This window comes from Nicotiana sylvestris, chromosome 9, assembly GCF_000393655.2.
Source record: "Nicotiana sylvestris chromosome 9, ASM39365v2, whole genome shotgun sequence".
Taxonomy (NCBI): Eukaryota; Viridiplantae; Streptophyta; class Magnoliopsida; order Solanales; family Solanaceae; genus Nicotiana; species Nicotiana sylvestris.
In genome coordinates this window covers 56,804,943-56,829,616 of record NC_091065.1, presented here as the reverse complement: position 1 = coordinate 56,829,616, position 24,674 = coordinate 56,804,943, and the positions used below count along the sequence as shown (strand labels likewise).

At 37.2% G+C, this 24,674-nt stretch overlaps 2 protein-coding genes across 2 annotated transcripts; one reads left to right on the top strand and one right to left on the bottom strand.

The window, feature by feature from the left end:
- Window positions 1–6,388: 6,388 nt before the first annotated feature.
- On the top strand, window positions 6,389–10,898 carry LOC104223402 (uncharacterized). Its single transcript, XM_009774835.2, has 5 exons — window positions 6,389–6,785; window positions 7,472–8,719; window positions 9,360–9,509; window positions 9,601–9,781; window positions 10,452–10,898. Exons 1-5 carry the CDS (start codon window positions 6,564–6,566, stop codon window positions 10,628–10,630), a joined length of 1,980 nt encoding a protein of 659 aa, XP_009773137.1. The 5' UTR covers window positions 6,389–6,563; the 3' UTR covers window positions 10,631–10,898.
- Window positions 10,899–15,336: 4,438 nt separating this feature from the next.
- LOC104223403 (uncharacterized) lies at window positions 15,337–18,949 on the bottom strand. Its single transcript, XM_009774836.2, has 4 exons — window positions 18,532–18,949; window positions 16,034–16,159; window positions 15,876–15,959; window positions 15,337–15,765 (listed from the first exon to the last, which is right to left on the bottom strand). Exons 1-4 carry the CDS (start codon window positions 18,836–18,838, stop codon window positions 15,629–15,631), a joined length of 654 nt encoding a protein of 217 aa, XP_009773138.1. The 5' UTR covers window positions 18,839–18,949; the 3' UTR covers window positions 15,337–15,628.
- Between the last annotated feature and the right edge of the window lie 5,725 nt (window positions 18,950–24,674).

The window sequence follows — 24,674 nt, the reverse complement described above, 5'->3', positions numbered from 1 at the left end:
TTTATCCATAACCGGGTATCGAAGTGATAAACTTCTTCAGGAAGCTTATTTCCAATAGAATACTTAAATAGATAAACATATTTACGGTGGAGTCCCATATGGATAAGCTTCTTCAGGAAGCTTATTTACAACGGAGTACTAAATGAACATTCATAATATAATATATTTATAATACTCCCCCTTGGATGTTCATTAAAGATAATGTGTCTCATTAAAACCTTACTAGGAAAAATCACGTGGGAAAAAAATCCTAGTGAAGGAAAAAAAGTACACATATTTAGTAATACGCATTGCTGGCTGCCTCATTAAAAACCTTATAAGGAAAACCCTTTGGGAAAAACCTTAGTAAGGGAAAAAGAGTACAACACGCATTTTACTCCCCCTGAAGAAAACCTTATTTCAAATATTTGAGTCTCGCATTCCAATCTTGTATACCATATTCTCAAAAATTGATGTTGGTAAAGACAATCTGTTGGATTGTCACTTGAACTAATTTGATGCACATCAATGTCACAATTTTCCTGAAGATCATGTATGTAGAATAATTCTGGTGAAATGTTCTTCGTTCTATCTCCTTTTATAAATCCTCCCTTTAATAGTGCTATGCATGAAACATTGTCTCCGTATAATATTGTGGGTCTTTTATCACATTCCAACCCACATGTTTCTCGAATGAATCACTGATCTCAATCATATGCCTCCCTGCTTGCCGGTTTGAAATCGAGCTTTATGGGTATCGGATAAATAACATGCATCTGCATTACCAATACGATCTGCACCACTTTTGTTAGCATTAGCAAGATAAATAAGTGCACCATCTACACCGAGATAGAGTATTTCAGGACCAAGGAGCTCCTCATCCTCTTCTAGAGGTTGGAACGGATCCTTATTCACTTCAAGTGATTGAATATTCATTGGTGTACTTAATGGGTACACTTTGTCCATGTAAAAGTATTTTTAAGACCCTCTTGGAGCTCTTCCGGAGTTCCAATAAGATTTATGTCACCAACATAAACAGCAAGTGTAACAAATTTTGATGACATTTTCTTTATAAAAATACATGGACAAATAACATAATTTATGTAACTTTCTTTCAGCAAATATTTACTGAGGCGATTATACCACACGCGCACAGATTGCTTTAAACCGTACAAAGATCTTTATAATTTGATCGAGTACATTTCTCAAGACTTTGAATTATATGCTTCGGGCATTTTCAATCCTTCAAGGATCTTCATATAGATTTAGCCAAATAAGTCATATAGGTTAAGACTTGTATCTAAATGGTATGACATCTTCAAGTGTCTGGACTGCTAGTCCGATCCTCACAATCTTTTACAATATTGTGCACTATATTGTATTAAATATATCGTCGACGATCATTTTGTGTCAGTTCCGAAGCGACATAACTTGTGGAGATCTCATCACTTTCTTTATTTTCAGGTACCTGAACTTTTTCGGGAGTTTCATGAAATGTTATGTCGTGGGCTCTTCTAGAGCTTATTTCCTCCTCATTTTGATCATTAGCTCCTACTATTTTTCAAGGATTGTTACCTTTGGAACCGATTGGTCTACCACGCTTCATGCGTACAGTAAACTCTATCCTTCAGGGACTTTAATTTTAATAGGAGCATTTGCAGCTGAAATATGATATTTAATTTTGGATCAGCAAATGCTTCTGGCATTCGACTTGAATTATCTTCTAAGTGAGGATCATGATAATTCGATTCATATAGCATATTTTTCAACTGTTTATTCCATCCCCCAAATGTTAGAAAAACTAACATATATCCCCAATCATCTTTGGGAAACATATCTTTGTGTATTATGGTAGAGAAATTAATCATATACCACGCAACAAAAGATAGTAAAAATATTTGGTTTCTGATCCTAAACCAATTGTGAAGGGAGGACTTATCATATATTGTTGATCTGATGCATACAAGTGCTGCTATATGCAATTTAGAAAATCTTAGACCAACACATGAAGCTTTGTTCTCATAAGCAATGGTTTAGCCATTAATAGGAGGTATTCAATGCTAAACCAGCTTGGATATAAACCAGCATTATCAAGATGAACTGTCTTGATTTCATAATCTGAAAATTATGCTCTTAATCGAGAAAAGCAATTCCAAATGCCAAACTGCAGGTTGACAATAATTACACATGTAACCATCTCATATATGCACCTATAAGTGGTTCACATGATAGGTGAACGGGCCCATATTCACCTTTTATATATTTCAGAATCAGGGGTCTTAGTCCCAACTTTAGCTGGTATAATCAATTCATTATGAGAACAAGCAACACATGAGAATTCCTGAAGAATCTTCTAGTTCTTTAGTATATGCTTATCTGAATTCTCAAATAGCTCATTTAAAAATGGCAAATGAAAACTTCAAGTTTATCATGTCATGTGCTATCTCTTAGTAAACTTCTGGTTTACTATGGCATAAACTTTTGCTTTAGTAAACTTCTGGTTTACTGTGATACATGATATAGTACAAATTAAAGAATAAGGCGGGTAACTTCTCACATACATATTATTTTACCCCCTATGATTGTGGAAACATGAAGATTATCAATCTTCCAATCATTTGTAGTCTCAATATGATAGCCATTTGTATTAGTAAACTTCAGGTTTACTACAACATATGTTTTGACCATAATCATATAATATGAATGACATATTTGTATATAAGCTCTTCGAGAGCCTTCATTTATTATCCACAATCTAATATTTATCTGGCACTACTGGTGTCATGTATTCTTTAGGCAAACATTTAGCTCTTCAGGAGTTGTTGATACATTTTGTACTATCAAATATTGCTCAGACACTGCTGGTGTCATGAGAGAAAATCACAATCAAATAAACAATGTAAAACAATTGTTTAAGCACACGAAAACTCCTCTTCATAATATTTTTCCACTTCAGGAGGCAATTTCAATTGTGTTACTTCTTCAGGAGCAAATTTAAAATACGAAATATTGAGTATATATTCTCTCAATTATATTAACTCTTCTGGAGGTGAATTGTAATGTATTCACATCAAGAGCGCGTTCATATTTACCCGACTTATTAGTATTGTCACATTCACTTCAGGGAATGGATTAATATTATCAAAAGTTCTCATCCTTCAGGAAATCGAACATAATTATCTGAATGCGCATTAATCACATCAAATTGTGATGCCTCAACTTCTTTTAAAATATTTACTACTTCAGGAGCAAATCGAGGCGTGCATTTAATATAGAGAATATTTATGTAGCTTATCTTCAATTGTAACCATAGAAAGCCTAAATTATCACTTCTGGTGATCATAGGCATATACCACTTCTGGTAGTTAACAAAATATAATTACAATGAGATATACGAAATATAACCACTTCTTGTGGTTGTATATTTCTTGCAAACTCTGCTAGAGTTTAAGTTGATCTAATAATGTTATCCATATTCTTCAAAATGACATAAACAAGATATATTATAGTAAACATCATTATCAAATCATAATTTTTCTTTATGTACAACAATTACATAACCATACTATCTATTACAAATAACAAAAATTAAAATATTTACATTTCTACATATTCACCACCGATTACATGACTTGTTTCTCCTTCTGGGAGTGCAAGGTAATCAGTTACATCCAAATGCATGAAGTCTAAATTATCTTCAGAAATAAAATTTGCTTCAACATTTTTCTCTGTCTTCTTTAGGGAGGCTTGATAAAGCTCAACCAGGTGCTTTGGCGTACGACAGGTACGTGACCAGTGCCCTTTTTCTCCACATCTATAGCATGCATTTTCTGCATTTGGTGCTTGCACCGCTTCATGCTTTTGTTCCTTCCTTTTTCACTGTTGGTGGTGAGGAGCGTTCTTTGGTGTATTATTATTACCATGATTAGTGTTTCTTTCCCGACCACGACCATGACCACGACTGGAGCCACGACCTTTTCCACGTTTAGCCTGGTGGAAGTTCGTCTCATTCACTTCAGGGAATGGCAAGAACCAGTAGGCCGGCTTTCATGATTTTTCATTAATAGCCCATTATGTTGCTCGGCTATAAGAAGATGTGAGATAAGTTCAGAATACTTTTTAAATCCCATCTCTCGATATTGCTGCTGCAGGAGCATATTCGAGGCATGAAAAGTGGTGAAAGTTTTCTCCAACATATCATGATCAGTAATATTATCACCACATAACTTCAATTGGGAAATAATTCTGAACATAGCAGAATTATACTCACTGATAGATTTAAAATCTTGTAGCCTTAGATGAGTCCAATCATATCGTGCCTGTGGAAGAACGACCATCTTCAGGTGGTCATATCTATCTTTCAAATTATTCCACAGTATGACTGGATCTTTAACAGTAAGATATTCCATTTTCAGGCCCTCATCAAGGTGATGGCGTAAGAATATCATTGCTTTGGCACGGTCTTGGTTTGATGCCTGATTTTTGTCTTTGATGGTGTCTGCCAGACCCATCACATCAAGATGAATTTCAGCATCAAGCACCCAAGACATGTAGCTTTTGCCCGATATATCCAGGGCTACAAATTCAAGTTTAGAAAGATTTGACATTATTTAGGAAAAGAAAGTTCTTACCTCAGATACTCTCAAAATATTTGCTCGAGATGGCAGAGTCTCGTGCTGATAACGTGTTATAAAATAAAGACTGTAAAGTAAAGACAAGTATAGAGAGAAACTGTTATATTATTGTAAGCACGTGATTTTTTCCCAATATGAGAATTACTCCCAAAAAATCCAAAAATAAAATGATTTTTCTTTGGTGTGTAATTTTGTGATATTTTGAATAATTATTTGCATTTGTCTGTGCATGTTTATTTGCTAAATTAATAAAAAATACAAAAATATGTCGCATTTTGCATGTAGGATTTAATTCTACAATTGTTAGTAATTGAATTTGTTTTACAAAAATTAAAAATTACAAAAATAGGCATCGTTTGCATTTTTAGCATTTAATGTCCAAATATACAATTTTATGCTTAATTAATACTTAATTGTGCGTTAATTGTTATTGGGAGTTAATTTGTGCTTTTATAACTTAATTTAATTCTTAATAATAGTTTAAGTATTTTTATAATTTAGTTTTAGAAAAATAAAAGAAGAAAAGAGAGCGAAAATATAAAGAAAGTCGGAATTGGGCCTCTTCTTCGATTTCAAGCCACAGGCCCAAAAATGACCCAATCTTCCCTACGACCCAGTCCATTTCGAACTGGGTCGACCCAGTCCATAACCCAAAAGACCCAAACCCCTTTGTCTTACATTTTACAAAACAAAACAAAACAAAAATAAGACAAAAACCCTAAAAGTCTAAACCATCCGCCAACGATGTTCACACTCTTTAAAATATAATAATAACAATACAAGCGGTTAAAAGTTAAAATTGCACTATAGTTTTTTTTGAACATGTATTAAAATCAGATATTTTAGCCATTATAACAGTTGAGCGACCGTGCTAGAACCACGGAACTCGGGAATGCCTAACACCTTCTCCCGGGTTAACAGAATTCCTTATCCGGATTTCTGATGCGCAGACTGTAATACAGAGTCATTCTTTTCCTCGATTCGGGATTAAAATTGGTGACTTGGGACACCCTAAATCTCCCAAGTGGCGACTCTAAAATAAATAAATAAATCCCGTTTCGATTGTCCTTTAATCGGAAAAAACTCCCTTGTAAAGTAAAGACAAGTATAGAGAGAAACTGATATATTATTCGAATTCAAACTGATGTACATAATGAACTGAAATCTCTTCTATTTATAGAAGAAAGGAAGCTGCTGTGTAAGCTGCTACTATACCAGATATGGATAATCTTCTACTGAGAGCAATGTTTATCCATAACGGAGTACTGAAAGGATAAGCTTATTATACCCGATATGGATAATCTTCTACCGGGGGTAATGTTTATCCATAACTGGGTACTGAAAGGATAAGCTTATTATACCCGGTATGGATAATCTTCTACCGGGGGTAATGTTTATCCATAACTGGGTACTGAAAGGATAAGCTTATTATACCCGGTATGGATAATCTTCTACCGGGGATAATATTTATCCATAACTGGGTACTGAAAGGATAAGCTTATTATACCCGGTATGGATAATCTTCTACCGGGGGTAATGTTTATCCATAACCGGGTATCGAAGTGATAAGCTTCTTCAGGAAGCTTATTTCCAATAGAGTACTTAAATAGATAAACATATTTACGGTGGAGTCCCATATGGATAAGCTTCTTCAGGAAGCTTATTTACAACGGAGTACTAAATGAACATCCATAATATAATATATTTATAACAATTAGAAAAAAGACGGGGAACATTTTAAATGGAAAAAGAAAAAAAGGAAACCAAATGGGATCGGATCCCAGGTCTAAACGGGTCAACCAGCCAAAACCCCAAATGTATCCAAAATTCTTCAAACCATTGATTTAAGTTTTAACACACGTTGAAGCTCTTCTAATGGCGGAATTGCTCTTCAAATATCCCCAGTACTAATATCAGCGGTAACGCTCATTAGCAAGAGGCCCATTATTAATGGTTCGATTAAGATCAATTTTGCTATTTATTCTGCTCTTTAAGAGCTTCGGGTCAATTATTATTGCCGAACAAAGTGAAGAAGAGTTCTCAGAAGCACTGTTGTTGAGGCCATTACCAGATCGTAAAGTGTTGGCGCATTTTCACTTCGAAAGTAAAATCCCTCCAACTCGCACTCATGGACCCCACCACAGTCTCTTCCCCAAATCCATTTATCAGCTGGTACACTTTCAATTTGGGCTTCTTATTATCTCAATGAATATTTTTTGATTTTATTTAGTTTCGTATTAGCATTTTTTTTTAGCTCTGTATATGGTAGGGGACGAGGTGGAAAAATCATATGCAATTAGATAGAATGCTAACATAGCACAATGAAAGTAAAGTGTCTATATAGGAATACTAACTAGTCGAGATTAAGGCGTAGTTGTTATCGTTACATTTGCATTAGTTCTCACATTTGTCAGTTTTGTTTAGTTCTAAGTAAGCCATGCGGAGATAAGCGTGAGATTTAACAACTTTTAACTTTAAGGAAGCCTTAATTTACCTTGAAAGACCAAATATTTTAGTATTAGAATGAAAACGGGACCAAATAGAGCTGAATGGGTACAGAGGATTCACATGGCCAGTCCCAATTAGTTAGGATTGAGGCGTAATTAATTAATTGATATTCTAGAAGAGTCGCATATGTAGACAATTAATATGGAAGATGGGTACCCTTCCTTAAGGGATATGATAACAAGTAATCGGATGAAATCTGACACCAAGGAAACATGCAATTCGTGTTTTATTCCTTTTTTATTCTGGAAAGTTGTAAGTGCTGAAGTGAGGTGAGTTTGGACTGAATTATGCGTGCATGAGTAAATTGAGCAGTTGATTCATAAAAATATAATACTCAATTGTGTGATTAGGTTCATAAATTTAGAGTTCGAGAAATGGAGCTGTCCTTCACACAAGGTCGCTGGAATTATGGACGCTGGGGTGGATACGACCCCATTTCAAGTAGAAATGCGAAGCCACCTGGAGTTGAACTGTGGGCTAGTTTTGATGTTCCACAACATCAGGTCGACGCTTCTTGGAGAAATTTAACCCATGCTCTTTCAGGGCTCTTTTGTGCTTCTATTAACTTCCTAGAGTCATCAACTGCATATTCTGCTCCTCGGTGGAGCTTCAAGTCATTTACCACAAATGTCAGGTACGGCACATTGCCCCGTGAGGCTGTTTGCACAGAGAACCTCACTCCATGGCTAAAGTTGCTTCCTTGCCGAGACAAAGCTGGGCTTTCTGCATTGATGGACAGACCTTCTATCTACAGAGGATTTTATCACTCTCAGAGATTGCATTTGGTCTCGAATGAATTTGATCTAGCTGAAGCAATTTCCGGAATGGTGCTTGAACAGACACTTACCGTTGTTCTTCAACCGGTTACTTTAGGAAGTGGCATGACATTTGGCTCAATACGACAGCCAAGTTGGTCATTGAGCTCGTTGTTTGGACGAAAAGTTAGTGGAAGGTGTATTCTTTCAAATACTAGTAACGTGTATGTCCAATTAGAGCCGAATTTGGTGTCAGAATTGAAGAGTACTTCAGCTATGCAACAAGAATCTGATGTTAAGAATTTGGTATCTCAAGCTTGGAGAGATATGAGCTTTGAAATGTCTGATTCCCCAGTTAGGGTAATTAAAGAAGTTTATGGCTTTCACAAGGAGTCATCCCTTCTATATGAATATTCTCTAGCAAATAGCAGTGATTCAAGGCCATTTGACTTGGAGTTCAGGTGGAAGCATCCCGTGACATGGTCATCTCAACTGGCACCTTTGCAGGCTAGCAGGTTCCTTATGGGAAGTGGGAATGAAAGGGGTGCAATAGCCATCTCCTTGAAATCTGTAGGAAGAAGTGAGTATACGGATTCTTCTGATGATGAGGACGGAAGATGCTCGTTACGGGTTGATGTGTTCCAAGTTGTGCCTTGGTATGTCAAGGTTTATTACCACACACTCAAAGTGTATCTTGATGAACGTCTGCATAGTTTAGCAGATGTCATAGAAAGGACAAATGTCTCGCCTTCTGAAGACAAGGTTTCTCCTGGGCTAATGGAAATAGCATTGCGATTACCCTGTGATGTGAACTCGGTGATATTGACATTGGAGTTTGATAAGGTATGTATTGCCTTTTCCAGTTTATCTAGAATAAATTTGCTGATATGTAATTTTTAGTGTACTAAAGAACAATGGTCAGCTAGGATGGCTATCTAATTATCTCTCTCTCTCTATCTCTCTCTCTCTCTCTCTCTATATATATATATATATATATATATATATATTATTTTCTTGATAAGGAGCTATCTAATCATCTCATTTTGGGAGTTATTGATAGGAGATTGGTAATTATAGAGTATAAACATAACTCGTTTGGAGTTTCTGTATAGAAAATTTGTAAGTATAGACATAATTCAGGCTTCACATGAATATTTGTACTTGGAGTAAAGACAAAATACCTTATAAGTTGATTTGATGTCAGATGCTGTGCAGCCTTTCTGTAGTCTTAAATTTTTAAACTACTTTTTGTCTGCTTGTATGATTATCTTGTAAAGCTGTTTGGGCCAGGGATGGTTATTTGTAAACCGATACGGTGATATTTCCAATTTCTTGTTCTATATCTCTGTGGAATTGACCGAGGTATCTGTGAGGCCTAGATTATTTTGAATCTAATGGAACAGGTAGAAAGCAAATTGATGTATATTAGCACCAGCGATCGACCGGTTTAACTTTACCTTTATTTCTTTGGATTTCTTCACAGGGTTTTCTGCACATCGATGAGTATCCTCCAGATGCTAATCAGGGTTTTGACATTCCATCAGCTTTAATCAGGTTTCCCGAGATCAAGACAAAACTGCATTTATTTGAGGATAAATCTTCTTGCAAGTCACCTCTCTTATCCAAGCTACAGGTACCAATTGGTATTGTTAAACAAGTGAAGCTCTTATGTAATATGATATTGTATTGAATATGCATCCTATTGAGCATCTGCTTCTTTCCAGGAAGAAAGCCCTGTTCTATGGTACACAGAAGTATTGCTTGTACCCTTGACCACTCCTGATTTTAGCATGCCATACAATGTCATCACAATTACATGCACTGTATTTGCTCTATATTTTGGATCACTTCTTAACGCACTACGTAGGCGTGTCGAAGAGGAGGAGAGGCTTCTGAAAAGTAAAGGTAAATTTCTCTCTGGTAATATAAGTATCATGTTGCTTTAATTCTGATAAGTAGAGTGCACACCTCACTGGGATTCTACTGGATGGTGAAAGTAGTCTTTCTCAGTTGGATTTGCATGGATGTATATTTTACTCCACTCTGTTGTTTTAATATCTTTAAAGTTTCTGGTAATGAAAGCAAAAGATACTTACCAACTTGCTACCTGATAAAAAAGGATATATTACCAATTTCCTGGAATTAAGGCTTATTGTTGTTGTTTCATTTACACCGTGCTGGTGTTTGCCAAACTTATTCTTACTCTGGTCAATATTTATATGTCAGTGTAGGGTTAAAGGGTGGGATTGGAAAATCTGTAGTCCTAGAAAATCCTTATTTTCCTTAAATGACAAACTATGTAGTACTGGAATGTATGTGGATACAACATAATGAACACAGCGCATTCACATAGCTTACCACTATTAATTTGATGTGGGAACGGGGTTGATATTGGTCAAGTTCGAGTTTCAGATATTGATCTTGATGTTTATTAGCAGCAAAATGAAATGAACAAGAAAAGAGACAAATGCTCCATATTAACTTGCACCAACTAATTTAAATGAAGTTGGTTGATATAACAATTGGGTAATAAAGTGTGTTTCAGATGTTGATGTTTTTCTCTGCCTGCTTGCAGCTACCAAGGACAGTAGTCTTATAGGCGTGCTACTGTCCAAACTATCAGCTAAATTGAGGGGAAAACCGTTGGAACCACCGAAATCGTCCGCATCATCATCATCAAAAGTCAGTTATAAGCTGATTCTCAGAGTGATACTGGTGGCGGGTATTGCTGTTGCTTGGCAGTACTTTGGATAACCTCCAAATGAAGCTACATAAGGGGTTTTGTACAATATGTTACCTGATTCCACGGACTAATTGCATAGATTTTATGAATCAACCTCAAGCTTCCTTATCTAGGATTGAGCATTGTATCATTCAATTAATTGTCAACCGCATTTGTGTACAATTAGCTCTTAGCTTTACATGTCCCTCTGAGTGATTGCTGAAGAATTTAAAACCGTAGTGCTAATGAGGCTAGGATAGGTCTACTATGTCGAGTTCCTTTTTTTCTTTTTTCTTTTTATGTCTGTTCCCGTATCTCGCATCCCCTACTTTTTTTATTATCAGGTACCGGTATCTTCAACTCTTGTAATTAGGGGTGACAAACAAGCGGGTCGGTCAGATATTGATGGGTCGAGAATGGTAACTCAAAAAACGGCTAAAATATTCGGTCCGACCCATATTGAAACAAATGGAAATTTGGTTAACCGACAGATAATATGGGTATTCATATCATCCATGACTTTTGGGAGAATTTTTAATCTTCTAAATTTGAGGCATTTTCAATTTGAGTCTTTGCAAATGTAAAAGTTAAATTAATTAGTTATCTATTTTTTAAGTGGATACTATGAATCTTATCCATATTTGATACATTTTAAAAAAAATTTATTATCCAACCCATTTCTTAATGGATAAAATGAATGGGTAATTATTTTTTAAATCTATTTTCCACCACAACTTTTAACTAAGAAATGTTTCGAAAGGTAGATTAAATAGATAAGTACCCTCTCGCTCTAGTAAATAAATTTAAACTTTTGAGAAAAAGAAGAAGATACAAACAAATATCAACAGCCCAGTGAAATTCCACAAAAGGTCTGCGGACGGTAGTGTGCACGCATTTCTTATCGGAGTAGGAAAGTTGTTTCCGATAGACCATCGGGATAATAAGATGAAACGAGACAATGTAGCAGTAACAACAAAGGAATCCAGAAAGATAACTTCAGCAACATAATAACCAGAAAATAGAGAGACAAGTAATAACACATACGCGATGGAATACTAAGGACACAACAAGAGCCACTAACATCCTAGGACAAAATACTTCCACACTATCCTCTTACAACCTAACCGACAACCCTAATGAAGTACTAAGGACACAACTAGAGCCACTAGCAGTCTAAAACAGAACACTATCAGACTAGCCTCCTATCTCCTAACCTACAACCTTAATGCTCGACCTCCACAATTTCCTATCAAGGGCCATGTCCTCGGAAATTTGCAGCCGCGCCATGTCCCGCTTGATCACCTCTCCCCAATATTTTTTGGGCCGCCCTCTTCCTCTCTTCATACCCGTCAATGTCAGCTGCTCACACCTCCTTACCGGAGCATCCAAGCTTCTCCTCTGCATGTGCCCGAACCATCTAAGCCTAGCTTCCCGCATTTTGTCTTCAATGGGAGCCACGCCCACCTTCACCCCAGATATCTTTATTCCTAATCTTATCCATCCGAGTGTGCTCGCACATCCATCTCAACATCCTCATTTCTGCAACTTTCATCTTCTGGATATGGGAATTCTTGACTAGCCAACACTCTGCACCATACATCATGGTCGGCCTAACCACCACTCTATAGAACTTACTTTTAAGTTCCGGGGGCACCTTCCTGTCATACAAGACGCCAGGCGCTAGCCTCCATTTCATCTACCCTACCCCTATATGGTGCGTGACATCCTCGTCAATCTCCTGATACCCTGGAAAACCGATCCCAGATACTTGAAGCTCCCTTTCATGGGGATGATTTGAGAGGCAAGCCTCACCTCCATGTCTGCTTCTCCCGACACGCCGCTAAACTTACACTCCATTTATTCTGTCTTAGTCCTGCTCAACTTGAAACCTTTAGACTCAAGAGTCTGCCTCCAAACCTCCAAGCTCTCATTAACACCACTTCGCGTCTCATCAATCAGGACTATAACATCGACGAATAACATACACCACGGCACCTCCCCTTGAATATGGTGTGTCAGAGCGTCCATCGCCAGAACAAATACGAACGGGCTAAGCACACATCCTTGGTGTAACCCCATAACAACCGGAAAATGCTCTGAGTCGCCCCCATTGTCCTAATCCGAGTCTTAGCTCTATCATACATGTCCTTAATCAGAGGCGGAACCAGGATCTTGGCAGGATGGGTGCACTATTAAGAAGGTGTGGATCCAGGATATACATTTTACATGTTCAACCTTTATTTCTTACTATTGCGCACCCGTTACACTTTTGAATTATAAGTTCAAAATTAAAACTTTAGAAAAAAATATTTCTCTTGCATCTATATCTATTATCCATGTTAAAAATATCGGGATCAGTTGAACCCATTAGTTATATGCTACATCATACAATGTTACTAGTTTTAATATACATATTTTGTTTAATCATATAAGATTTAACGGTGACAAAAGAAGAATAGAAATTTTAATGTGTGAAAATTTTGAAAAAATAAATCAAACAAAAAAAGAAATAAAAGAAAAAGTACTTAATTAATACGCAAAAAGTAACAAAAGACATGCTTATCTCTCGTGGGTATCTAGTTCTAGGGGAAAAAGAAAAGAAAAAATAACAAGATTGATATAAGATTTGACCTTGCAACCTCACTTAGAGAGGTAGACTCAGTAACTATTACATCACATAATACTTTGAGCATGGATGCACGCACATATATTTAAGTATTTTTTTTAAAAAAATATAACATTATTATACATGGTATTGGGAAGGGAGCATGGGTCCACGTGCCCCATGGAACCCCCTAGATACGCCCCTGTCCTTAATGACCCTAATCTAAGCCATCGAAACACCTTTCACCTCCGGACATTTGTCACGCCCCGAACCTGGGGGGCGAGACCGGCACCCGATTCCTCACCTATTATTGCGTACCAATTTGCGACTAAGGGCCTCTGAACATATAATGTCATACTTTGGCCATGAGCCACATTGCAAGACAATTTACGAAGCAAAATATAAAATTGAACGGAAATTAACGCTGACTAAACATTAATATAAAATTGGGCCGACAAGGCCGTGATAACTACTACAGCTGACAAACCAACAAAATATACATACAAGGCCTACAAGTCCGACATACTGCACTAACTGATAGGATATATCTACAAACCTTTACTGATGGATGTACTGTGATCGGAATAGGACCATGACCTATCCATAACCTATATACATATATAGACAAGATGTACACAAAACTCTAGACCCGACAACTCCGAAGGACGTGAAGCTAACCGATAAAGATGAACTCGGGCAGCACCTACTGATGAGGTCTACCCATCTGTCTGTCTGAACCTGCACGCATGAAATGCAGTGTCCCTAGAAAAGGGGACGTCAATACAAAATAATGTATCGAGTATGCAAGACAATAAAATAACTGAAAGCTGAACCGGAACTGATAATATAATAACTGAAAGTAACTGGGAGTCAAAAATGACCTGGACTTATACTTACCTGCTGATACTAACTCAACTCTCTCAATATAGTAAGTAAAATAAATGTCCGGCCCTATAAGGCTCGGAACGTGTAACTGCTCCGCCGTAGTAGGCTCGCTCATAGGCACTCAACCATACTAGGCTCTGTATCTCGGCAATACTGGGCTCGCTCATAGGTGCTCTGCCACAGTAGGCTCGGTATATAACTTACCATTTGATCAGAGGTTGCCCAATAGGAACCTGCCCATCGATTATAGCTCGATGGTGGTAACAATATTATAATACTGTATATATATAGACCCTCTGCTCTCTTGACTGGAAGTAGACAATATTTAACTGAACATAAAGTCCTGATAAGGGAAAATACTATAATTTATGAGACTAGGATAATGTACATAAGTTCAGGAATACGAACTTCTCTTTATGCCTCGTTATCAAACTCATGTAGTTACGTGATCATACCAAAATGAAGGAAGGGCTTAACCTTAACATACCTGGAGTAGGAAAAAATCCGTATGATATTCTTAAGAAAAATTGCACCGTACTCCCTTAGAATCGCAAAATCCCGTTGCTATTATAATATTGAGTCTTGTATGAATTTCCAAATCCCCTCACCTTTTCGTCCCTGGCTTTTCCCTTTCTATAACTCCCCCAAATGAATTTTGATATCAATTGAAGATAAAGTGTAAGAATGACTAATATAACTTCCCTTTCTACGTGTTTGTGTTTGTAAGGAATGCATGTGTCCTCCTAATTTAATTGCCTAAAGTCAAGAGTCACTATTAGATGAATGCATGTGTCCTCCTAATTTAATTGCCTAAAGTCAAGAGTCACTATTAGATCTTTCTCCACTTGCTGTCACGTGGGGTTAATTTTCCATTAAATCAATAATTAATCAATTACTCACATAATTAAAAATTATCTCAAATTACTTAAAATACTACTTACTTTTAACACACTTTATGTATCCTATTATCGTGGTTATAGAGTACTTTGTATGGCACTAGTCCATAAATATCGGGTATTGTAGCTCGGGCCGCATTTTATCCCCAATCGACAACCTTCAACGAAACTCATTTTCTTTGATTCGTTTACCCTTTATCTTTCACGGCACTTACTTATGGCTTGTTATAAATAGCATAAATGCTTATAATCTCAATATAATCTCATCCTCAAATCTACGTCAATTAACTGAAGACGAAATTTTAACGTACGAAAACGCAAGATGTAACATCTCATAGACTTACCTCTGAAATGGAGTGGCTAAATACCACAATGTTAGGTGGTAATGTGGTCTTCAAATACCACAAATTTAATTATACGGTGAATAATGCAGGCATCGAAAAAAGGAAAAAGCCATCTTCTCACCTATCAGAAACTACAAAGGGCAAGTCATATAATCTACGTTGACAAACTCAAGAAAGGCTTTTCCCACATCAAAATTCTGTCATCAACTACTTTAACCCACTAGCAAGGATTTACAGGTGAGTACAATGGTAACAATGCCTTCAATAAACAACCTGCTAACACAGTCAGTATTTGGTTAATTATCTTATTCTCTTGAAAGAGGCAGTTACAACCATCTCATCATCTCTAATCCTTTTCAGATTTTCACTAGCCAAACTGCATACAAGTGGCTTATCTGAAATAGCTTTTTGAAAATCAACTTCCCTCTCTCGCATACCTGAAATTATACCAGAAACAACCATTCTGAGTAGAAATGAAGAGATACAACACTACTGCCCAAGGAATTGAGATATAAGACACCAGTAAGCCTATTCCATTGTAGCAAACCTGAATCACATTTATTTGTTCTTGTCCTCTTCAAGAGACCAGAATCTTCCAAACACAGCTTCCTTTTTAGGTTCAATCCAACTCCTGCACAAGCAGAGGTATATAAGATGGATAATATAGCTTACTTCATGGAGAGGAATGTCTAAATCTTTCATTACCTCTATTCCTTTCCTTAAATTTCTTGTTACTGAGGGAGGTGGCGTCCTCAAGATGTTCTTCTCTCTCACCATTGAGTTCCTTCATGCAGAGCACTCCTTTTTCAACTTCTATTGGACTACGTGTTCCTGCACGATAACATTCACATTCAACAACAAGTACTTTAAATCACGGTTCGTAACCTGAGGGAAAGCAGGAGAATGGTGGTGGGAGGTGAATAAGCACACACATGACTTCTAAATAGCTTCAAAATGATATCAAGTCTCCGAAACCTACGACCCTTGATGATTCTTTTTTTTTTTTTGGGTCACATACATTTACTCACCTGTCAACCTTCAACTTTGAGGCAGTAGCTGACAGACTAATAGCTTGGAAGCAGCACTTCACAATGACATGCAACATTTTTTTTATTTTTTGAGAATTATAACATTTTATAAATGAAAACAGCATAAAGTTTGTGCTGGTAGAAGTGAAAATACATATCCCAAAAACAGTAAAGAATCCCCGCACGACGAAAACTTACAAGGATTCTATGATATCAAGTACGGAGTCACTATCATTTACAGGGCTTCTTTACACCAAAAAAGAGAAGTACTAAACATTTCATTTGATTCTCTGAAGGGGGTTCCTAACATCCTCAAAACATCTGGAGTTCCTCTCATTCCAGACTGTCCACCAAATACAGGATGCGATATTCTGCCACCATTTATTCAATTCTGCAATTTACTGCATAAGATGTGCTAGCATTTTGTTTTGCGCACACTCAAGCCAGGGAGGGAGACGCTTACGGAGTAGCACACTTAGGAAACGTCAACTTGAGTGACATTCAATCGAACCCAGGTAGCTGGACCGAAACATAATATATTGTCATATTTTCTTAATATCATCCATTAGTTATTCATTCATTTATTGATGAATAAGAAATGTCAACGCATCATCGCCATTGGTCTGTAATCCTTCAATCTAGAAGGTTGTGGGAACTATCAGATCTGCATCTTATGTTTTGAAGTCACAAATAAGAGAAAATGCAAAATCAATAGATCTGTATATCAGATCTATAAGGCTATGGATGGATTAGAGTAAAAGAAAATCATAAATTATCCCGTTAGGTGTTATGTACATACATATAAAGCTTGAAAACTCATCTGACACCTTTTTTCCGTTTCATGTTCCAGACCATTTACATCACCAAAGCCTCGTAATTTTGCAAAACTTAAACCTTCCTGAATAATCAAATTGAACTTTTGAGCAAAATGCAGGCTATAAATTCACGGTTTTACTTCTGCACAAAAGTTCCAACACTAACACAAATTTACTGCTTGTATTTACACGTAACATTAGTAGTCCTATAAATCTACCGCCATTTGTAGATTTATCTTATTTGTGGTTTCTCCCAGCAAAACCTAAGATGTCTATGAACATTGAAGCAGAATTTTTATCTACGGCAATCAATTTTTTGAGGATTACATAATCCAACCCTGCATATTCTCAACAATCACTGCTTCCATAAAGCACAAGTAAACATATGTCTCTTTGTGTGTGCGTGCGTATGTTGTGTGTATCAACAACACAGAAGCCCCGTCAAATTGTTTGATAAAATTTGGCATGGTTATATATTGAAATGGAAAATATAACAACGCAAATCTTATCAAACAATTGGTGTTGTTATATATAAGACTTGCTATACTGTTTATAGCCTAAAATATAAAGTAATAACACATTCTCATGATTCCCATATAGACCCTATCCTAGTTCAGCCTAAAAATAGAACTCAATATTTGATTTTCCATTTATTATTTTTGCAGAATTAAACAATATGTGTTTCATCTATCCAACAATTTAAGCTTTTCAATGAAAAGTTCACTCAGTTTGATCTGTTACAGGAGCTGGTAAAGGTTTGAACTTACTGCTACCCATTGCCAAAAATATTTTGAACTCAACCAACCTCCCCCCCACCCCCCACCCCAAAAAAAAAAAAAAAAAACCGCCCCAGCCATACCTCTTCCAAAAAAACAAAAATAAATAAAGTCTAAGCGTTGAAGTGCCAAAATACAACAGCAGCAGCCCAGTGTAATTCCACAATTGGGGTCTGGGAAGGTTAGTGCCCTTAGCTTGCGAAGGTATAGAGACTATTTTCGATAGACCTTGCTCGAGCATCTGTTGAAAAGCCCCCCCCCCCAAAAAAAAAATCGAAACTCAAACAGTCTAAACCTTTAGATGATTTGATCATAACTCATGATTATATAAAGGCGAATTCAGGATTTGAACTCTATGGGTTTGAGTTCGAAATACTACCACAGCTCATTTGATTTACAGGTACAAAATATTATATTTGTATTTATTTAATAAATTTTTTAACGCAGACAAAATTTGAGTCAAAGTTACTGGGTGGGATGAACACATAACTTGTACACTACGTCCGCCCTTGCTATTATATAAAGCTATAGTTCAACAAAGAGGAAAGAGAAAAAGAAGCAAAGAGATAACAAAGGGGGCTTACTTTTGGAACCAACTTTAGAGAGCTTTCCTTCAACAATGAGAGCGCGAGAATCAGAGTCACCAATGGCCAACCCACGAGCAGAGAAGAACGAAAGAAGGGACTTCCACGTAACAGAGGAAGCAATAAGATCAACCCCTCTACTAATAAAGTGACCATTTAGCTTTATAGTTGCTGGGTCAAGCCCAAAAACACGTGCAATGAAACCAAGATCAAGTCTTTGGTCTTCCCAAGCAATTATTGCTACTATCTTTGGTAGTGAAGGACATAACAGCTTTATTACTCTCTTCTTATCATCCCCTCCACTCATCTTTCTTGGAATTTTTTTATTTTATAATAACCCTTTTCTTCTCTGTATTCGTTTCTGCAGATAGCTAAGCTTTGGTGGGTAGAATTGTGGATGATGAATGTGTAGTGAGTGAACTTGTGTTTCTCTTTCAAGTTCTAACGGACCTCTGGAAGTGTCTGAAACCTTTGTTAACCCGGATTCCGATCCGCGGGTCGGATTGGTGTTTGCGGGTCTTCTTTTTTCCTTCAAAATATTAAAGTAATGGCGAAATGGTCATTTATGTTTCAGATAAGTCTAAATTAATCCCTTTAGTATTATCTCTAAGCTGTTCTAGTGCTTAAGGTTTGTAAAAATGAGCACTTTTGCCTCCGACAATTATCTAACAAACCTTGGCTGTTGATTTAACGGGAACTATATAAAATAATAATAATTAATGGGAACTCACATTGTAACTTTTGCAGTTTCTCTTATTTTTGGTATATTTCTAATGTTTGGATGCAATTTTTCAATGTGTAATTTTTATTATTTTGCTCTAATTCTAGTATGTGATATAGTTTTTGGTATTGCAATTTCTAGAATTTGACGGCACTTTCGTGATGTTTCATAAGGTGAGTTATTTATGGTGATTTTAACTATTTAATGCATGTTGTAACATTCACAATTCATAAAATTCTCAGATTTTTAAGAGATCACCAAGAACACAATTTTTTTTCAAAGTTAAGGTTTGAGCCAAAAGAGGTAATCTCACAACTAAAGTTTTGTTTATGATGATTAAATAATCTTAATAGAAATTACGGTTTGAATATGATACTGAACTAAGCCTAAAAATGAATTTTGTGGGAGGAAATGATTAACAGTAACTTCAGGTTGGAGAATGAACGTGATGCCAGGGTCATATTTCGTTTTAGAATCCGAATTCGTATTCCGAGGATTTAAAAATCTCATTTTCATTCTACTCGATTTGTGTGCACAGTCCGAGCGCGTTTTCGTAAAGTCTTTATGTGAAATTTAAGAAAAATATTAAATTGTGCTTTTAAAATTGATTAAAGTTGACTTCAGCCAACATTTTTGGCAAACGGACCCGGACCCGTGATTTGATGGTCCCGTAAGGTCCGTAGTAAAATATGGGACTTAGGCGTATGCCCGAAATCGAATTCCGAGGTCCCTAACCCGAGAAATAAATTTTTGAAGAAAATTATTAACTGAAAAATATAATAGTTTATGGAAATTGAATATTATTGGAACTTGATGGTATCAGACCGATATTTTGGTTCCAGAGCCCGGTACAGGTCTGTTATAATATTTAAATCTTATCTGTAAAATTTGGTGAGAAACGGAAGTAATTTGACGTGATTCGGACCTTTGGTTGAGAAAATAGGAAGTTTGAACTATCTTGAAAATTTCATGAGTTTTGGTATTAAATCCGTTGTTTAAGATGTTATTTTGGCGATTTGTCTCACGAACAAGTTCGTATGATATTTTTAGAATTGTGTGCATGTTTGATTTGGAGCCCCGAGAGCTCGGGTGAGTTTTGGATAGGCTGCGGAGAGTTTTGAGCCTTAAGGAATTTTGTTGGTGTGTTACAGATCTGCAGATTTCGCAATTGCGAAGTCAGGCTCGCAAATGCGAGCACTGCAATTGCGAAGAATCATCGTATTTGCGATGATTGGACTGGGCAGGGGACCTTCGCATTTGCGAAGTTCATCATCGCAAATGCGACTAGAACAGTGGCCCGCAATTGAGAACATCTGTTCGCATTTGCGAAGGCAGCATGCCAGTCCAATCTTCGCATTTGCGAAGCACTGGTCGCATTTGCGAACCTGTGATCGCAAATGCGATACCTGCAACTATTCAAAAACATGTTTTGACGGGATTTTCACTTCACTTCTCAAATTTTCAAACCCTAAGCTCCCATAGGCGATTTTCTAAAGAAGAGTTCTTCCCCAAATCATAGGTAAACAACTTCTACCTCATTTACTTCAATCTATTTCATCTTTTTACAAAATTTCTTCACAAAATCTAGGGATTTTCATAGGGGAATTGGGTATTTTTGGGAAGAATTTAGGAATTTTAAAATTTGAGGATTTAGACCTCAAATTGAGGTCGGATTTCAAAACCAATTGTATATCCGGACTCAGGGGTGAATGGGTAATCGGATTTTGGTCCGAATTTCGAGTTTTGACCAAGTGAGCCTCGGGTCAGGTTTTAACTTTTTGGGGAAAATGTTGGGAAACCTAAAATTAAGCATTAGAATTGTTTTCTCTAGCATTTATTGATGTTATTAAGTTAATTATGACTAGATACGAGAAGTAAAGCGGTAATTGAGGTTTTGTTAGATTATATGAGTCCAGCAAACAGTAGAGTACCTGGTCCTCTATAAGGTTATGCTGAGAATGCTAGTAAAACTGCAAGTAAATGAGACACAAGTTTTTTACGTGGAAAAATCCCACACAAGGGGACAAAAACCACGACCTACCCTTGTAGGCTTTTAACTTCACTAACTTGTAATCTCATTATTACAAGTCACTTTGTAATACCTCTACTACAAAGGATTCAACTTAGCTAACTTGTGATACTCTTACCACAAGCCACTTTGTGACTCTCTAGCTACAAAGGCTTTAAACTTATGACTAAACCTAGTCACAACATAAACTTAGAAAGTGTACGGATTTTGGGATTCCTAAAACAAAGCTTCTAAAAAGCAAGATAAGAGTTACAATGAAGTACAAATAATAAGATTACAACTTAACTACGGATACACATAGACTCATTGTGAAACTGATCCTTTAGTTGAGTTGTCTTCTTGCTCTTGACACACCAGTGACTTCAATGCCGGATGAACACTTTAATACTTGAGAGAATATCACTGAATACTCAAGTGAGGTGTTGTGCCTTGCACCAAGTTGTTATACTACAAAAGACATCACAATGGTAATGTCAAATCTTGGCACACGCTTCTTCCCAATTAGAAGTAATTGCTGCACTATCTGCTGCATTATCGCGTGTATAGTTGCGGACAGTTACTTTCTGCAGTTGCGTTCCAGCTGTATAGTTGACTTGTACTTCTACCAGAGAACCCTAAGGGACCAGGTCCCTGTTGTGTTCCTCTTTGTAATCACTTGTGGATAGTCACTATCTGCTGTTACGTTCCATCTGTACAACTGACTTGTACTTCTGTCGGAGAACCCTAAGGGACCAGGTCCCTGTTGTATTCTTCCTTGTGGTTGTTCACTCATTTGCTGGAGATCAGACTGAGCATTGTTCATTTGAAGAGTACACTAGGTGGGTGATGTTCTTTATCTGGTTCTAGACAATAAGTTTGTTAGATCATCAAAATATAAGACAAAGACATTGAAAACCCATCAATTTTCCCCTTTTTATGATGACAAACTTAGGCAGTGATGGTATTTGTTTAGAGTAGAGATAACCAGATAAGGTACCAGAAATTACACATGTTCCCCCTGGCCTTCTTCTTTTGATTCCCCCTTAATCAGATCTCTTATATTTGTAGCAAGAAACTATACAAGTTCCCCCTGACCCCTGACCTTACTCCCTGACATTAACTCCCTGTCCCCTGACCTTACCTTGACTCCCTGACCCCTGCCCTTACACCCTGACACCTTTCCCCTTTGTGGCATCATTAAAAAGATACACAAGCAGGCAATCAGCATAAAGAAGTCTAGCATAGCCAACTCATGCCACATATGTGCACATAGCATGATAGAAAAGAGAAGCCAGAGGAAAACAATATTTTACATGCAAAAAGAAGAGCTGTTTCATTAATATTAACAATGGACTAAGCAAAACAGGATCAGTAGTGGTGAAATCCAGCATGCCTATCACAAAAAGACAAACAAAAAGAAAACAACAGCCACAAAACATTAGAGCAAAAAATAGTTGGCCATTGAGAGGATCCTAGGGGGCACTAAAAGAGGGAGGCTTGGAAGAAGAGGCAGCAATGTTCTTGAGAACTAGGTCCAGTCTGACATTCTTTAAGCAGTTTTGGGTGAAGCTTATCATTTTCCTTTGTCAGGCGGGCAACTTCTTCATTAATGGAATCGGGTCCTTTAACTGCTTGACTGAGCTGAGTTTCCAGTATGGCATTTTGAGCCCTCAACCTTCTGATCTCTTCAGAAGCTGCATTTTGAGCATTGATCAGCTGAGAAATGGTCGAGATGCTTCCACCAACTCTTTCTACGCACTCACATTCTTCTAGAGCAGTTTTAGAGAAGGTTTGCTTGTGTGTGCCTCCTCTGGGATTACCCAAGGGGACCTTGTAAATCTGAACATTTGAGTGAGGAGAAAACCATATGGTAGCCCATGATTCCCACCTTTAAAGTTTCCCACCTTTTGCATATGATCTATTATGATTGCTGGCAGATTGATCAAGACAAACTCATCGAATGCCTCCATTAAGACCATATCTAATTTTGTAGCAATGGACCGTCTCTCAGAACGAGGTAACAACACCTTATTGACCAGTTCAAAAAGAAGCTGATAATTAGGAAGTAATACCTTCTTATGCACCTGTTCCCCCTGCCGAATAGCTTGCTCTTTCATGATAGCTTTCCTAAAGTTGACACCACAGACACCTTTGACTGAGAACATTCCTTCACATGGAATTCTGAGAACCTTTCCCAATGCTGAAGCGTCGAGTACAAAGTCTACTCCATTTACTAGCGTACAAATATGATCCCCCTCAACAGTGAAGAGAGATGCATAGAAATTTTGTACCGTATCTTTGTACACCAGAGGCATGCTCCCCTGAAACAAGTGCTCTCATTGCTGAAATTCCACTATCTCCAGAATTTGTCTCATACCATCCATCTATGAAATTGCTGGGTCAAATGTACGACTCCACAAGACTTTCTAAGTTCTTAATCTCTGCTGCCAAAGACCACTATCACTGGGCATGGTCCTCAGAGGACCAGGTTCTCTAGAAGTTTCCCGTTTTCGTTTGCTAGATCCTTCAACATAATTTCCTTTCTAGCTTACTAGCCCCATAGTATCATCTTCAGACATGACTTGCTCAACTAGACTCTTCTTAGACTTGCTGCTACCCTTCACGGATGCACCATTTTGTTTCTCAATAGTTTCATCGGAAGCTTTATCCATAGACTTTTGAGCTTTTATAGTTTCATCGAAAGCAGGTTCCTTTGGAGCATTTTTGTCAATCCCACTTACAGGAACACTCTTGTCAGTAACAAGTTCCCCTTGATTCATCAACCTCTTTTTCCTTGTCTTGACACCCCTCCTACTTTTCTGCAATGTAGACTCAAAACCCTCTTTCTGTTGTGACCTGATAGTGGGTGACTTGGAGGAGGATTCTAAGAGCTTAAGATGATCAGGAGGTGCAGAAATGGGTTTGCCTAGAAGAGAATCAGATTCTTTAGTAGTTTTTTCTAGGAACGTCTCATGAGTCAAAGGCTCGAGGAGTACTATGGTTCTTACATCGCCTAGGAATGGAGTTTCTTCCCCCTGATACTCAGACGAGAGATATGCTCCTTCATTCATTAGACTCTCAACAGCGATAGCCATGATGTTATGCATTGCTTCCTTTTTTAGTGACTCTGTGAGTGTCACTAAGTCCAAAATGGAGGAGTTTAGATACTGATCAGGATCATCCTTAGAGACCTCTGACACTTAAGAGCTGAAATCCCCTGAGTGTTCCTTGATGAGATTAGAAGAATGACAAGACATAGAGTTTTCAATACATGGGAGGAAAACAGGATTCGTCAGAAAAGAAAAAACTATAGGAAAAGAGAATGAACCATGTGTGGATACAGTAGTACTGAAAGGAGTGGAATAGTGAATCTATAGATATGATTTTAAGGATGATAGGGAAGTGGGAGTGGTG